We start from the raw sequence: 18,345 nt of genomic DNA on the forward strand, positions 1-18,345 counted from the left end.
TTTGTACTTTAGATTCAAATATCAAATATAAAGCATTATAATCAACATAAATGCCGTACAATATTTATTTACAAAGGTTATTGTAAAAGTCTAATATACTAATAGTTACTCAAAGCATGATCACCATTATACAACCATTACAAAAGTCATTTTTAATTATAAGCATAAAAATAGCAATCACTCAAAACATGATGATCAATATTAGCAGAATCCATGAAGTATGATTGCAAATATAAAGCTTCTCCTTTGCAACATGCTTTGCAAGCTCCCTCATCGACATAGAATGTTCAGCCTTCAAACTTGCCACCTTCATTTTAATGTCTATTGCCTGTTTTTTAAAACCCATGCCTCTTCTAATAAACCAATTGTTTCTCACTTTAGTTGTGCCATATATTCTTTCAAACAAGAACTTGCTTCTTAGTACCTTCTAATCATTATAAATAATCTTCTTATCTCTGCTTATAAGTCCCTAGTTTTATGTATTTTTTCAAACATAGCTACTTTTGCTTGACCCCTAGTTTCAGGGTCAATAGATATGAAATAGGTGCAGTATAAATCATTTTGCAACCAACAAATATGCACAAACATTGTCAGAAATTTTTTTTTTGATCTACATAATGAGACTAGAAAAGCAGCCACCTAACCTTTATTAGATATTCAGCTATAATTACAAGAAGAGGCTATAGTAACTTAGATGTCCTCACAGTAGCTTAATAAACAAACAATATAAATAAATAGAGATATATTGGCATATAGAGACAAACATGTACATCCAGAGATGTGAACTAGAAAAATAATAAAGATGAGTTGATGAGACTACCAACCAACTTGTATATAATAAAGTGCATGAGATAAATAACTTGATAGTTTGAACAACCCCTTATCAAACCTATAGCAGCACAATTCAACACTTGGATAATTAGAAACATCTATCCAAGAAACTGGTTATACTCACCTGATAATTTGGACAACTATTAAACCTTTATCAATGGTTGTCATTAATCTATGAAGTCCATATTCTAGGTACAAGATCGCACTTGTACTGATCAGCACCTTTATAGCTTTCGATTGACTCTATGTTAGAGAGTGGGGACTCATTTGAAGATCTTTCAACTCTTCTACTTGCCATCTCTTCAAACTCTCCTTTCTCTTTGTCATTCTTGCTTATCGCCTTTAGAAATGGTATTGTACTATTAATTTATTCATAGTTATCGATTTCCAACACCTTTCCATGAGAACCCTAATTCCTAATTTACTCGATAAGAACTAAATATTTAAATCTAGGTGGATGTCACTCAAATGTGTTCTCCAATTTTAATTCTCCTTCCAAGTGGCTACGGTTCAAAAAAAATCATATTCCATGCATTATGTGGGGTTATAAACTAGTTAAAATTATATAAAGCATTTTAATTGATATAAAAAATAATGGTTAATTGAAACTTTGTAAATTTTTGGAGTAAATATATTTCTCACTAAAGCTTGAAGGAGCATCATTATATTTTTTCATTCGCAAAGGATTAATGCCTTGGTTGGGAGTTTGGAGAAGAAAGGAAAAGAAAAGAAAATATTAGTAAAGAGAGAAAAGAAAAGAAAGAAAAAAATATATCTCTTTCTTTTCGATTGGGAGTTTAAAAAGAGAAAAAAAAATAATTTCTTCCCTTCTTGATTGGAAGCAAAGAAGAAAGAAAAAGAAAGAAAAGATTACAATTTTTTTACTATTATATCCTTTAAAAGAATTTAACAAACTCAAGAAAAGAATTAAAAAATCTTATTTTTAAATTTTTTATTTTTTTTATTTTCATTGATTTTTCTCGTCTATAGAAATCTTAATTGGAATGGGAGGCTTAGGTGGGATATTTGAAATAAACTTAGGATTGAAATATAATATTAATTTATTTTTATCATTAAAGGGATAAAATGGAAATTATAAAAAATTTGCTAACTCTCAATCTTTTTTTCTATAATTTTACTTGATTTAGAGGAGAGAAAAATTATGGATTTGAGAAATTTATACTTCCTCAATTTTTTTTTTTATTTTTTTATAAAAAAATATTCAACAAAAAAAAATATATTTTTTTCCTATCTATTTTTCTCTTCCTACCAAGGCATTAGAGTATCTTAGCCTTTTTAACCAATCGTGGGGTTGGATGGATGGCTATCGCAAACTGACGTTACAACACTAAAATTGGGCTTGATTGAAATTTTTTGATATTTGGAGTCAATAATTTTCCGAGCCTGTTCACCCGCTGGCTTCTGCTCCTTCGCCTGGGGTCCTGCTCGTCCTTCCCCCAACCCACTCGATTCTGGCGCTTCACCACCACCAGTCCCATCCCCTACGCCTTCTCCATCGACCAGCAACCAGCCTCCCGTGGCTGTGATAACGAGCCGAGCCTGATCATATTTTCCAGTCTCCAAAGCAATCAGGCTTGCCTCAGACTAAAAAATGGCAAAATTCTTATTATCGGCGAGGCGCATCCTCCTTTCTCCATCCCCTACAAGACCATTAAAATTGTTCAGTTTGCATAGTCTTTGCTCGGAGACATTTCGATCGATCGAAGACATCAATAGTTCGAGCACGCCGACAAACCACCGCCGTCAATTGATCCAACTGCCGCCGATGATTCCAACCGGTGGGAATCACTTGGAGAAGGGATTTCATATCGAGCTTGTGGATTCCGACCTTTGGGGCGTGTCCTTCGGTTTGGCCCACCCTTGGAATGGGACGGATGGGAAGCCGGAAGCCTCGAATCCCTCATTGGAATTGGTCCATGATGGTTCTTCTGATTGTTCGCCAGTGGTGGTGGAGGAAGACACCCCTGATTTCGATGAGATCGAGGACTTGAGGCTGCGCAAGAAATTGTTCTACAAATTGGATAAGGGTTCCAAGGAATTCGAAGAGAACAACTTTAGCTTCCATCGGAGGAAATCATCGAAGAAGAAGAAGACTCGTGAGAAGCTAACACAAGCTGATCGAAAGAAAGAGTGCAAGAAATCGGAAAAGAAGATGGATGACACCAGGGTTTCAAAGCAAAAGGCCAAAAATTCAAACAAGGAGAGTGAAAGAGCTCGAATTGAGGCACCAGTGATGGAGGGGAAGAAGGTGAGAACGCCCACATTTAATCAATTGACAGATCCTTACCATCTGCCGTTCTGTCTGGATATTTATATATCAAAAGGATCTGTTCGTGCTTGTGTTGTTCATCGGGTCACCAGCAAGGTGGTCGCCGTGGCGCATTCCATTTCTAAGGACATGAAGTTTGACCTGACATCTAAGAAGGATGCGAAGGCATGTGCTGCTGTTGGACAGGTTTTGGCGAAGCGTGCGATTGAGGATGACATTTACAATGTGGTCTACACACCAAGGAAAGGGGAAAAATCGAGGGTAAGATACAGATTGTGCTTCAGTCTATTATTGATCATGGGGTTGATGTAAAGGTGAAGCTTAAGCAAAAGAGACCCAAGAAGGTAATGCATTCAGTTTGTTGAGTAGTCCAATGATATTAATGTCTCCTTATTATCAGGTTTTGCTGATCGTGAAATCAATATTTCTCGTTGACTGAGGACATTTCCACTATAGATTCATATTGGAGGGGCAATAGTTGCTTCAACAATCAGAGTAGAAAATAAAATATTGACTTTTTGTATTTAGTTTGAGAGATAGAATAAGATCAATTTGTTGCAGGAGTTTTTCATTCAAAATAAGGTAAATCAAGTCCGAGCATTATAAGCTAGCAGTCAGTAAAATTGGTTGTCATAGTAAGATTTTCAGCCACTTGTGTTCCTATAAGTCATAGATTTCACTTTATTGGGTGGCTTTTGGTATTTTCTTGCTGGATGTGAGATTTCACTTTTCGATGATGTAGTTATTGGAGCAAGTGGTTGGTATCAATCTTTGAAGATGGGTCTTCTTGGTTTGCTAGCTGTTCCTTTTATTTAAAGCATGACTAATAGCCAAAAGCTTTTTTGGTTAGACTGAATGAAGAGATTTTGACTCCTTATCTATAATTCCTTGTTGAGCACTTCAATGGTATCAGAATATCTCAAATTCCTCAAATACCTCATGTGGCTGTTAGGTGAGTGCATTTATCTTTATTGGAGATATAATTAGAAAAATAGTTGCTTCAGCAATGACATCTGAAAATGAAGATGAACACTAGGAGAACGGAAAGAATAAAAAAAATTGCAAGTTCTAGACATTTGGACCTTTAGCTCAAGCTGAGTGAAACTCGATTGCTATGGTTAACTACTAGATTTAAAAGTATCATCTCCTCTTCTCATGCTCCAGTCCAGCTTAATGTAGTTTAGCAGTTAGTGACTGATGAATCCTTGAAGAAATCAGCAAATACTTTGGCTTACTATGAGCTGTATTCTTTGCCAGTTATATGCAACTATTATTGAACTTTTCAATGGGCAGTTGTTTTTTTAATTGAATAGATATTTGAAAAATAATAAAGACCTAAGCCTGAATGATCATTGGGAAAGTAAGATCTAGCATGATTCTGGGTGATAGCATCAGTAAGTTAATAAAAGATTCATCTACTTGTTGGGATTCGGTGGCGTAGCGGAAGAACTAGGTGTTTAAAAATTTTCATTCGAAATACCTGATGCACCGGAAACCCTAATGCTCAGAAACCTTTGACTATAATAATCAAAGTACAATAAATTAAACTTGGATAAAAAGAATACTTGTAGCGTTAATCCCAATTTTCACAAGGTGTCCAAATTTTCGCCCTCCAACGGCGATCCACATGAAAATTGAACCAAAGACAGTGCTCCTCCTTCACCTTGCTTCAAAAGTTCTAGTCCCTAGAACTCAACTAGCCTTGTATCGGTCAGATTTCTCCAAGAACCTGACTCGACCCTCTAAGATCCTCCTTTGAACTTCTGATTCCCCTTCTTTAGGAACCTTACAACCCTTGTTAGGACCAGATAAGGCTTTGCTTTAAATCCCGAAGATTTGTCCTAAAACTAAGATAGGTTGTAAGAAAGAAAGGAGAGCTTACAGAGAGAAATTGAAAATCTTTTCTGAATGCATTGGATACTCTGCGCCCAGACCCTTTTATAGCCATCAGAGGAGCGCCAAAAAGGGAAGGACACGCCTCATCCAAGAGGCTTATCTGATCAGATTATCAGAGATAAGAGTTTCTTCAAGCAGAAGGACTCTTATTACCGATACGCTGATCTACACCTGTACTTGCGTGCGCGACCAGAGAAGGGATGTTTTCGCATTCCTTAAATCAGAAAAATCCACAAAAATCTATGTGGATAGGGGACTCGTTTCTGATTCCAGAAAACTTGATATGGTGATAAAATTTTCATGGAAGGATGCTATCCTCGCACCTCTTCACGCAAGTTCTGATCACCGCCACGCGCGCACACGAGGAAGTTTCTATCATCCGTTTGGCCATCTGATAAGTCTAAAAAATTTTTAGAAAAATCATCAAAAATAGCTTATCAAATATGGAACATTATCAGAAAAAATCGTTCCAATTTGAAAGCATTTGATCAGAAGGACTCTCTGAACCGAGAAGAAACGCGACGCTTCAGCGCGCGTGTGAGATGTCCTTCTCTTTTTCAATTTTTCTCCATCTTAAAATTTTTAGAAAAAATCCATCTCATGCTTTGAGATGTGCACAAAAGGATGGAGGGTGATGTGGGCTGCCACATGCATCTTAATCCCATGCCAGAAGGACTCCTACTCACGCCAACACGCACACACTGAATCTGATTTGTGCCAAGAGTCTTTCACAACTTGGACTGTTCATAATTGGCATTAATTTGAGATTTGATGCCTCAATTTGGGCTGCTTCTAGGTGACACAACCTGACCCAAATGCCCACCAAATTGGGCTAGCTAATTATCAAAGAATGAGACCAAATTGATTTCCAAAAGAGCTAGGGTTTTCACATGTGTTAGCATGCTTACTGGAACTCTGATTGAATCTAAAATTTCAATCAATCTTTTTCAAAAGGGTCTTTGGCCAATTTTCATATGTGTGTAATCCATTGGATTCCACATCTAGCCAGTAGTAGGTCCGGATGTAAGTTGACCTAATTTGATTAGATTTTAATCTAACCGATTTAAGTCCAATCGAGCTAATTCGAGTTCAATAACTAGAATCTTTCTAATTGATGATCGAATTAAACTCTTTAACTCGATCAAACCTACAAGTCAAGATTGACGTTTAGTAACATATTAAGATTATCCAGAAGATGTAGAATTTGATGAAAAAATCAAATATATCCTTCAGCGGCAAGTTACCGTGCAATTCAATCCTTCGATCATCCTTGCATCCTGAATATGTTCATGAGTATGGAATCATGTCAAACTCAAACACATGTTGATATCGATTCTCAATTAACTAATGATGACTTCGATAAAGAAGCATTAGAAACTTTTCTAATCTCCTTTTGTTTTTGACCAAAAGACTTTTTTGAGTCATCTAGGATTGAGAATACACAGGATGCGATCTCCTCTTACTAGAAGTGATCAATTCCATGCTGACCTACTCACAACTTCCATACACACTCCATCATATCCAGAATACTCCGTATATGTCTTAATGTCATGCCTGGGTATGAACCAAAATATGAGTTCATATGCACAAATTTCATGATAGTCTTAGGTCTAAGGATCACTTGCACAACTCCCACTTAGAGAACCATCTTTGACATGCAATAAGGCTTTCACAAGATGTTCTCTTTTATCGAGTCAATTTAGTGGACTTATTTCTCAAATGAGCACCCACATCCTTGTATTAGTATCCCATACACAAGTGGCTAGTGAGATCTGCCATCCTCTCATCGAGCATACATAGGATGTGCCAGTCTATCCGGAACATTAATCTCCGACTCAATGTTTCTACGATAGAAATGTTTAAGATTAGGATTTTAGGATTTTAGGTCTCATTAGTATAACTTATTCATGTCTCCTAAAATCATTGCCTAATCTTTGGGTTCATCATAATCTTAAACATTATAAGATGCAGTTAAAATGATGAATCAATGTCTCATTTTATTATCAAATAATAAATTCATTACATGAGTTGAAAAATTACAAAGAAAAGTCTCATCGCAACATACTTGCGATTGGCTTATAGGGCATTCTTCTTTCAATCTCCCACTTGTACTAAAGCCAATCGTCTTTGTATCTCATACAATCAAGATGACGATCAAATAGCTTCTATGGTATCGCCTTAGTGAATGGATCTGCTATATTATTTTTTGTATCTATTCTTCAAGAACATCTTGTCTATTTTCTGATAGAGGTAAAGCGTCTGAGGATGTGCTTGGATTTATAATGAGATCTAGATTTCTTAGTTGAATAACGGCCCCAATTTATCACAGTAGAGTGGCACTGGTCCTTTAATTTCAGGAAGATTCCTAATTTCATGATGAATTTCTTCATTCAGACAGCTTCCTTAATGGCTTCATTAGCAGCGATGTACTCTGCTTCAGTAATTGAGTCAGCGACTGTCTGCTGCTTGAAACTCTTCCACTTCACTGTCCCATCATTTAGGGAAACATGTACCCTAATATTGACTTGCTATCATCCGGATCAGATTGAAAACTAGAATTTGTATATCCCTCTAGTTTCAACTCTGACCTCCACCACATATGAGAGAAATATTTTTAGTCTTAGGTACTTCAGAATTTTTTCATAGCTTTCCAATGATCTTCTCTGGATCAGTCTGAAATCTGCTAGCTATCCTAAGCATAAGCTAATTAGGTCTGGTACATAGCATTGCATGCATAATAGATCCCACAGCCGAAGAATAAGGAATTTAATTTCATCCTCTTCCTCTCTTTTGGTGTCTTAGGCACATTTTCTTAGAGAGACGTATGCCATGACTTGCAGGCAGATAACCTCTCTTACTTGCTTCCATATTAAACTTTTTTAATATGAGATCTATGTACCATGACTAGAATAAGCTTAACATCCTTTTAGATCTATCTCTATAGATCTTTATACCTAGTATATAGAATGCTTCACCCAAGTCTTTCATAGAAAACTTATTCGATAGTCAAGTCTTGACCAATTGCATCATTGGATATCATTTTCAATGAGCAGTATGTCATCGACATATAGAACAAAGAAGACAATAGCACTCCCACTTATCTTCTTATACACACATGGTTCATCTTTATTTTTGATAAAGCCAAACTCTTTAACTGTCATATCAAATCGGATGTTCCAGCTCCTGAAGCCTGCTTCAATCTATAGATAGATTTTTTTAACTTGCATACTTGATTTGTCCTCCACTTGAGACAAATCTCTCTGACTGAGTCATATAGACCTCTTCCTTAAGATTACATTGAGAAAAACAGTCTTGACATCCATCTGCTAGATCTCATAATCATATTATGCCACTATAGCAAGCAAAATTCGGATGGACTTGAGCATAGCCACTGGTGAGAAAGTTCATCATAGTCAATTTCTTGTTTTTGTTGAAATCCTTCGTCACCAACCTAGCTTTGTAGGTTTCTATTTGGCCATATGCTTCGATCTTTTTCTTGAAGACTCACTTGCACCCTATTGGGGTCACATCCTCAGGTGTATCAACCAAAATCCACACTTGATGTACATCGAGTCCATTTCAGATTTCATGGCTTCCACCATCTGTTTGAGTCTCTACTCATGATAGCTTCTGAATAGGTCAGTGGATCATTATTCTAAATGATGTTGATCGAATTATCATTCTCAATGACAAAATCATATCTCAGAAGTGCTTGACGCACTCTATCTGACCTTCGGAGAGGAAGTATGTGCTGTGGATGTACCTTATCCTTGGGTACTTTTGATTAAGGATTTTTTTGTGGTTCAACCACAGATATTTCTGGATCGGTTTGTAGATTTTGAACTTTCGTAAGTTCAATATTCCTCCCACTGCCTCCTTCTTGGATGAATTCATTTTTCAAGAAAATGGCGTGCCTACTAACAAATACCTTTTGTTCAGTAGGGTGGTAGTAGTATTTATTAGTTTTCTTAGGATACTCTACAAACCTACACTTACCTGATTTAGCACTAAGCTTATGTCCAAAAATATTTTTGACATAAGTAGGACAGCTTCAAATCTTAAGATGTTTAAGATTAGACTTTTTCCCTTTCATATCTCATATGGTGTGCTTGCAACAGACTTTGAAAGCACTCTGTTTAAAATATATGCGGCAGTCTCTAGGGCATATCTCCAAAAAGATATTGGAAGATCAATGAAGCATATCATAGACCGCATCATATCCATCAAAGTGCGATTCCTCTTTTCTGCTACACCATTTAATTGGAGTGTATAAAGAAGGGTCCATTCAGAGAGTACCTTTTCTTTTAAGACGAACAAAAAATTCACTAGATAAGTATTCTCTTTCTCGATCAGATCGAAGAATCTTGATGCTTTTTTCAGTTTGTTTCTCGACTATACTTTGATACTCTTTGAACTTATCAAAGATTTCGGATTTATGTTTCATAAGATACACATATCTGAATCTTGATAAATCATATGTAAAGATGATAGGAGTATCCTCCTCTGATCTGAGTTGTCATCGGTCCATATTCATTGTATGTACTAGAGCTAAAACTCATTCGTCCGCTCTCCATGTCCAGAAAATGGAGTCTTGGTCATCTTACCCATGAGACAAGATTCACAAGTTCCCAATGATTCATAATCATATATATCAAAAAATTCTTCTTTGTATAGCTTGTTTATCCTTGACTCACTAATATGATCAAGACGGTAATGCTAGAGATATGTGATATTCATATCTTCTTCTTTTTTTTTCAGATTTTTTCAATATAAAAAATATTTTCATTGAATGCAAGAATTAAAAGATTATTATTAATATAATCACTGTCATAAAATTCATTAGAAAAGAAAATGGAGTATCTATTTTTCATTAGTTTTATTTCATAACCTTGTTTTAATAACAAAGGTATAGAAATAATATTTTTAATAATCTTTGGCATATAATAAAGTTTTTTAATTCTAAAATTTTGTCCGAAAGTAAATCAAGCATACAGGTCCCCACAGTCTCTGCGCTAATGGACTCTCCACTTGCACCATAAAGCTGGAGGTCATCTCTTTTCAGACCTTTGATATTCTGTAGTCGCTGTAACGAATTACAAATATGCGATCACAGGCAGTATTTAATACCCAAATATCAGAGTCTGAGCTACTCAATGAAAAAAGGTCTGTATCATATACACACTTTTGATGCTACACTTGCACCCTGTTTCAATCTTGCAAGATAATTCTTGCAATTATTCTCTCAATGTCCAAATTTGCCACAAATAATATCCATGGGGACTTCTTTTGCCTTCTTATTATTACTGATCATTCCAAGGTCAAAAATATCCAGAATATCGGAGTTCTTCTCCAATACGAACTTATTTTGCAAGTTCCTCAACCAATTCACATAGTTTGGATCGGTCAACATATTTTTATCTATGGTATTATGCAGTGAAAATAAAGAAACCATAATGGAGACTTAAATCTATAAAAATAAAGAACAATAGTATAAGCAGACCACTCATGTTTGATATGCATAACTAGATGAGTCTTTTAATCTAGTTATGTCTTCCACTATTTTATCAGATACCATAGCCCTCTTCTATGGTAAATGAGAAACCTTAATCTGATTTCTTAATGGGATTGAGACCTAATCTCTTAATGAAGCCTTGTGGATTCACAACAAACTTCAATGAGTTCAAAGGTAGGAAAAGCTATTCAATTGCATTTCATGCAACTCTCAACATAATTTTTATATCTAAAAATACTCATAGCCTTGTGGATATCACAATAAACTATAGTATTTTTAGTTAAGTCAGATCTTCATTTTCATACAGCCATATCTGAAAAATGCTGTCTTTGTGGATATCACAATAAAGCAACTTATCCAAATATGCCATAAAGCATATAATATGCTCCAAGACAAACTCACATCAATCTCCATAGCAAGTCTTGTGGATATCACAATAAATCTATTATGATTTTTGACAGGGTGTTGACTAAGAATGAAGGAAGGCATATGTAGTGTTCAAAACACTGAGCTACTTTCATTCAAGAACTAATCCAATTGATCAGAAAAATGTTAAGATCGGTGGGGATCTCTCCGTTGTTTTTTTAGACATCAATAAAATTGGCCAGGCCAGCAACGGAACCAATTAAATAACCAACGCACTTGAAACACTCCTTAGACACCAAATGATTAATCGATTCAAGAAATAGATCAGCCACTGGTTCACAACACTACGACTTAATATAATTTTTATGAGGGCTTTAATGGTCTCAAGCACATCCTAATTCAATCAATCACAATGATGCATTATTATAGTTGTATCTTAACAATCATAACAACTAATCATGGCATCTTATCATATCTCTGAGATATGAAAACATAATCACACAATATGATTATAACTAAGCATCTCAAGCGTATCGTATATGCATGAAGTTCTAATAACATATATGAATACAAAATACTCTTTTCGTGATTTTTCTTGGGACATCACAGTGGCACCTCTACATGCCATAAGAGTACCCTATGGAATGGGAAGAGAGGGTCTGTGAACCCTACTTGCTCTTATGATCGGACGGCCTAGTGATGAATCTCAATTAGAGCACTAAGTTACTAAGAAAAATTTTATACATACATTATGCATTTTATATTTAAAACATATCTTTAAGACATGCTAGGGTTTGGATATTCAATCGGGTTTAGCTCTTGACCCGACTTGAACCAAACCAAAAACTTATACTTGATCACAATCAAGACAGTAATTTAACCTTTGATTATATAGATCAAGATAGGTTCTGATACCACTGTTGGTTTCGGTGGCGCAGCGGAAGGACTAGGTGTTTAAAAATTTTTGTTTGAAACACCTGATGCACCGAAAATCTTAATGTCCAAAAATCCTTGACTATAATAATCAAAGTACAATAAATTAAACTTGGATAAGAAGAATACCTGTAGTGTAAATCTCAATTTTCACAAGGTGTCCAAGTGTCCGCCCTCCAACGGTGATCCACATGAAAATTGAACCAAAAACAGTGCTTCTCCTTCACCTTGTTTTAAGAGTTCTAGCTCCTAAAACTCGACTAGCCCTGTATCGGTCAGGTTTCTCCAAGAATCTGATTCGACCCTCTAAGATTCTCCTCTGAACTTCTGATTCTCTTTTTTTAGGACCCTCACAACCCTTGTTAGGATCAGATAAGGCTTTGTCTTATATCCTAAAGATTTGTCCTAAAACTAAGATAGGTTGTAAGAAAGAAAGGATAGCTTACGGAGAGAAATTGGAAACCTTTTCTGAATGCATCGGACACTCTGCGCCCAGACCCTTTTATAGCCATCAGAGGAGTGCCAAAAAGGAAGGGACATGCCTCATCCAAGAGGCTTATCTGATCAGATTATCAGAGATAAGAGTTTCTTCAAGCAGAAGGACTCTTATCACCGATATGCTGATTTGCACCTGCACCTGCGCGCGCGACCAGAGAAGGGATGTTTTCGCATCCCTTCTCAAATCAAAAAAATCCATAAAAATCCATGTGGGTAGGGGACTCATTTTTTGATTCCAAAAAACTTGATATTGGTGATAAAATTCTCACGGAAGGATGCTACCTCGCACCTTTTCACGCGAGTTTTGATCAACGCACGCACGCACACACAAGGAAGTTTCTAGTGTTCGTTTGGCCATCTGATAAGTCTGAAAAAATTTCAAAAAAATCATCAAAAATAGCTTATCAAATATGGAACATTATCAAAAAAAATCGTTTCAATTTGAAAGCATTTGATCAAAAGGATTTTCTAAACCGAGAGGAAACGCGACACTTCAGCACACGCGCGAGACATCCTTCTCTTTTTCAATTTTTCTCTGCCTCAAAATTTTCAAAAAAAATCCATCTTATGCTTTAGATGTGCACCAGAGGATGGAGGGTGATGTGGGCTGCCACACGCATCTTAATCCTATGCTAGAAGGACTCCTCTTTCTGCTCACGCCAACACGCGCATGCTGAATTTGATTTGCGCCAAGAGTCTTTCACAACTTGGACTCTTCATAATTAGCGTTAATTTAGGATTTGACGTTCCAATTTGGGCTGCTTCCAGGTGGCACAATCTGACCCAAATGCCCATCAAATTGGGCTAGCTAATTAGCAAGGGATGAGACCAAATTGATCTCCAAAAGAGCTAGGATTTTCACACGTGCTAGCATGCTTACCGAATCCCTAATTAAATCCAAAATTCCAATCAAACTTTTTTTAAAAGGGTCCTTGGCCAATTTTCATGTGTGTGATCCATTGGGTTCCACATCTAGCCAGCAGTAGGTCCGGATACAAGTTGACCTAATTTGATTAGATTTCAATCTAACCGATTTATGTCCAATCGAGCTAACTCGAGTTCAACAACTAGAATCTTTTCTAATTGATGATCGAATTAAACTCTTTAATTCGATCAAATCTACAAGTCAAGATTGACGTCTAGCAACATATCATGACTACCCAGAATATGTGGAATTTGATGAAAATACCAAATATGCCCTTCAGTGGCAGGTTACCGTGTAATTCAATCTTTCGATCATCCCTGCATCCGGAATATGTTCATGAGTATGGAATCATGTCAAACTCAAACACATATTGATATCGATTCTCAATTAACCAATGATGACTCCGATAAAGAAGTATTAGAAACTCTTTCTAATCTCCTTCTTGCTTTTGGTCAAAAGATTTTTTTCGAGTCATCTAGGATTGAGAATACACAGGATGCGATCTCCTCTTACTAGAAGTGATCGATTTCATATTGACTTACGCACAACCTCCATACACACTCCACCATATCCAGAACATCCTGTACATGTTTTAATGCCATGCCTGGGTATGAACCAAAATATAGGTTCATGTGCATAAGATTCCATGGTGGTCTCAGATTTAAGGATCATTTGTACAACTCCTACTTAAAGAACCATCTTTGACATGCAAGTAAGGTTTCCATAAGATATTTTCTTTCATCGAGTCAATTCAGTGAACTCATTTTCCAAATGAGCACCCACATTCTTGTATTAGTATCCCATATACAAGTGGCTAGTGAGATCTGCCACCCTCTTCATCGAGCATACATAGGATGTGCTAGTCTATCTGAAATATTGATCTCCGACTCAATGTTCCTACGATCAGGAATGTTTAAGATTAGGATTTTAGGGTTTGAGGTCTCACTAGCATGACCCATGCATGTCTCCTAAAATCATTGTCCTAATCTTTGGTGTTCATCATAATCTTAGACATTATAAGATGCAGCTAAAATGATGAATCAATGCCTCATTTTATTATCAAATAATAAATGTCATTACATGAGTTGGAAAATTATAAAGAAAAGTCCCAATGCAACACACTTGCGATTGGCTTATAGGGCACTCTTCTTTCACTACTCTCCTCCAGCATTTGGTCTAGGTAGTCCTTTTTTAAGAATAATAAAAAATCAGGAGCATTAATCAATGATTGAGCAAAAGCTTGTTAGAGCCATCAACTAGTTTACAGCAAAATTGTGGATGGCTGCATGCCCAGGTAAATGGACCAGGAAAGTGCTTGAAATAAACAAGAAATAATGGCTATTGTTTATATTGACAGTTTGGTGTAACAGTCAATGTTATTTATCAATATAGTTTGATTTTGTGGAAGCTACATATTTATCACAATGCAGTTTTGATATGGTTGCAATCACATGGATTAGTGAAACGTTTGATCACACTATGACTAGATTTTTGTATCATGTGGTAAAAAATAAAAGCTTGATCCAAAAAAAAAAATCTGGGATTTCTGTCATGCCAGGACCTTACATGATAGTGAAGAAAACTGATCCTCGAACTACTGTCCGACGATATGCATCTTATACTGGGAAGGAACAAAGTATCTGGCACTTGAAGAGAAAGGACTTGGTGCCCCCATAGACAAGGTGCAAATATGTGTGGGTTCCTTATTGGAGCAACAAAACTAGATTGTTGGAGTTCATGTTTCTACTCCAGGCATCGTTGACCCCTAATAAGAGATTCCAAGGTACCGACTCATGAAAGTATCACATCTGTCCAAATTCAGAGGTACCGACTCATGAAAGTATCACATCTGTCCAAATTCAGAAATGAGGAATGTGTTTTTATAAGAATAACAATAAGAAGAATATTGTATAAGTACATTGTTCTAAATATTGAAAAAAAAAACCAGTCAGAACATCCTTATTGGGCTTGTAGACATAATGTAGTCATTAGTGTTCCTTACAGTGTTTGCTAAAGTGCTAAACCCCTTGTTTTTGACTTGTGTTTCTGCAAATACCAGGATTGGCAGTTCTGTTTGACTCTTAAAGCTTTCTTCTCACTTAAAAAAAAAACTATTGCACATAACATGTTATCTTCAAATTTATCCTAGTGTTCTATGTATTTTTTTTATCATAAAGCCAAAATCTCTTGTAACCCACCACAAGCTTGCCACATTTTCTTAAGAAAAATATGTTCAAGAAGTTAGCCTTATTTCACCAGCTTTTCTGAGCACTCAGTTTATCTTATGACTGCAGGATCATGTTTTCTGAGACTCAAACATATGTTTTGGTTCCCAGATAATGCAACCAACTCATACTTCCATCTTGCATAGGCTTTTAGCTTGATGAGTTACTACTATTCTTTCACATCTTTGTTGATGCTAGTGAAAAGGCGTGCTCTATATCCAGCCTATATATGTTTTTCTAAACAAAGCTTCATTAAAGTTTCACCATCTAGATTCGTAGGCGTTTAAGACATCCTCCATATCTGTTATGGACTTATGTTCCACTTCCTATCACTCTTTGTTGAGACAAAAGCTTGAGTGATGGTAATAATGATGCACATATTTTCAGCAAAAAAAAAAAATCCAATACTAGAAGGGAAAAAAGGTGGATAAAAATTTATGAGCCAATACTTCAGAAAGGTGAATTGGAAATGGGTGTTTCATCAAAAGGATGTTGGGCAAAATAAGTCTTGACTCCATGAAGGGGAAAAGTTTAAGAAAAATCCTGAGCTGAAATTGCAAAAACATATGTTGGACATTAGTGTCTCATCCAGATTCTAGAAGAGGAAAGCAAAATGTAGATGTCATTGATGTTCTCAGGAGAAACTTTGCGGTAACAGTAGAATTAGGAATAACCTACATGGTTTGCAGAAGGTTTGTAGTCATGGTCGTTATTTCCAATCTAATACTTCACAAAGCCTCCAATTACATTGTGCATGACTCATCCAATTGATGTTATTTTAGCTGATTATTTGTTTTTCTTTTTCATCTTGACATTTGATCTTACACTTAAGAGTGATTTTTTTCATTATATGTAAATATATTTCTTATAGAACAAATATGGTAGATGAAGTCTTGATTTGCTTTTGGGTGCTTTTTTGCTAATGAAATTGAATGCAGAACCTTCCAAGATTGAAATAAGCTTAACAATCTTGTGGAGATTAAGGGTTTAAAACTTGATATTGATCGCTATACTATTTGTCCTCAGTCAGCATGGTAGCAAGATACTACCTGTTGCGGCTCGTCTCTGGTGGGTAGTCGGATCGTTGCGCCTGAGTGTCGAATGGCGGGGAACTGGTGGAGAATGATCGCTTGTCGGAGAGAGAGCACAGTCGAGAGGGCCGAGAATGAGAGCGAGGACTCACAGTGCACTGAACGGAAGTAGGATCAACTCGGACCAGACGGAAAGGTCGGCCAACGGAGTCCGATGGCAGCAAAGAGACCAAGAAAAGCCGGCGTTGGAGATAGCTTCGGTGAAGACACTCTGACGCTCAAGTCAGTTTTTAGCTTAAGAAATAGAGGAGCGAGTGAGGCAGAGTTTTTGGGCTTTGAGTATTGGAATGTGCGACCTTCTGGGAGTCTTCTCTTACCTCCATTTATAGAGAGAGCAGGATGAAGGATGAAAGGACGGGAATATATTTTGATAACGTTCTATCATATGGAACCGCATGGGGGCATTTTAAATGGCCTCGTCAGCGGGCATGCCTTTTGTCCGATGCACCGATGGTCGTGGTGGCAGGCCTCATCGCATACGCATGGCATAATTAATGACTTTGTAGTGTCCTATCACGACGTTGAGTGGACCACTTAGGGTATGACCTCAGGATGACATGGCTTGATGTGATTCGATGTGACTGCACGACAGCCTCATTTGACCTTTGGTAGTTCAGCCAATGTCGATATTCAGGTCGGCCATTAGCTGGGACAAGATGAAAGGGATTGGAAGCAGTTCGAGATGAGTACACTGCGTGCCGACAGTCGTGTGCTCATCAAGTTAGGTTGGAAAGTCAGATCGGTAGATGATCGATCTGAAGTATCAGGCACCGTAGGCAGCTGAAGGATTCGATCTCTGGATCAGGACTGTCGTGATAGGCAAGTACGTTGGTTTCTTGTCAAAGCCACTAGAGAAACAACTAGATAAATAGGCTGGTCGTTAACCGATGTAGTCTTGGACAATGTCACCAAATCCAAATGATGTTGAGGTCGGACTTTCACCGATTGTAGTTTTTAGACGAGGTCGGCCTCTTGGTGAGATCGATTTTCTGGAGACCACGGTCTTCTGATGAGATCGATTTTTATCGAGATTGGCCTCTGGTTGAGGTCGGTTAAGTAACAAGGACCTACCCCAACACTTGCCCTCCAACTCCTGAGCCCGATTACGTAGTCCTCGTCGGATGGAAGGAGTGAATCGATGTGCAGGTCCGAGTAGTATTTCCTGACGATCATCTCAGAAAGCTGTGCACAGCGGACTTGTTTCGAGATGTGGGTCGCCATTTTGCAGAGCATCTCGTCGAGTTTAAAGCATGGCGGTTGAGGTGGAGCATGGTTGTATCTCCACTTTATTGCGGATCAATTGATCCTTGGTCAATCGGAGATAAGCCGACTAACCATAACTTTTTTCATCTGGGTCTACGCTGCGAATTATAGCTTATACTTCAGTGGCCCTTCGATCAGAACTGGCACGCTAACAGCTGTCGAACTCCACGGCTTCGTTAAATGGATATTAGTCGAATAATGTCGGATTTTGCCTGGGTCTGTGCTGCGAACTGTAGTTTATACTCCAGAGGCCCTTCGGCCAGAGCTGGCACGCTAACAATTATCGGACTCCACGGCTCCATTAAATGGGTATTAGTCGAATAATGTCGGGTTTCACCTTGGTTTGCATTGCGAATTGTAGCTTATACTCCAGCGGCCTTTCGGCCAAAGCTGGCACACTAACAGTTGCCGAATTCTACGGCTCCATTAAACGGCTATTAGCCGAATAACATCTCGTCGGATACCAGCTGATGAAGATGTGGATTGGTCGGCTGTCAAGCAACCAAGTTGTTGAC

The 18,345-nt window shown here is 37.3% G+C and overlaps 1 protein-coding gene across 6 annotated transcripts in view; it reads left to right on the forward strand.

Moving 5' to 3' along the window:
- The first annotated feature begins 2,213 nt into the window (after nucleotides 1–2,213).
- LOC105034569 (uncharacterized) overlaps nucleotides 2,214–18,345 on the forward strand; it is a 34,225-nt gene continuing 18,093 nt past the window's right edge. For 4 of the 6 annotated variants that reach the window (XR_012140996.1, XR_830176.4, XR_830177.4 and 1 more), the window contains exon 1: nucleotides 2,214–3,465. Coding sequence is in view for 1 of the 6 variants with exons in the window: in XM_010909781.4 (XP_010908083.2) it covers nucleotides 2,444–3,433 (990 nt within the window). In the remaining 5 variants the exon portion in view is untranslated. Of the gene's footprint in view, nucleotides 3,466–14,809; nucleotides 15,076–18,345 lie in introns of all 6 variants that reach the window. The other 2 variants (XR_012140995.1, XR_012140997.1) reach the window with 2 other exon arrangements.

The sequence above is a fragment of the Elaeis guineensis genome, chromosome 4 (assembly GCF_000442705.2).
Source record: "Elaeis guineensis isolate ETL-2024a chromosome 4, EG11, whole genome shotgun sequence".
NCBI lineage: Eukaryota > Viridiplantae > Streptophyta > Magnoliopsida > Arecales > Arecaceae > Elaeis > Elaeis guineensis.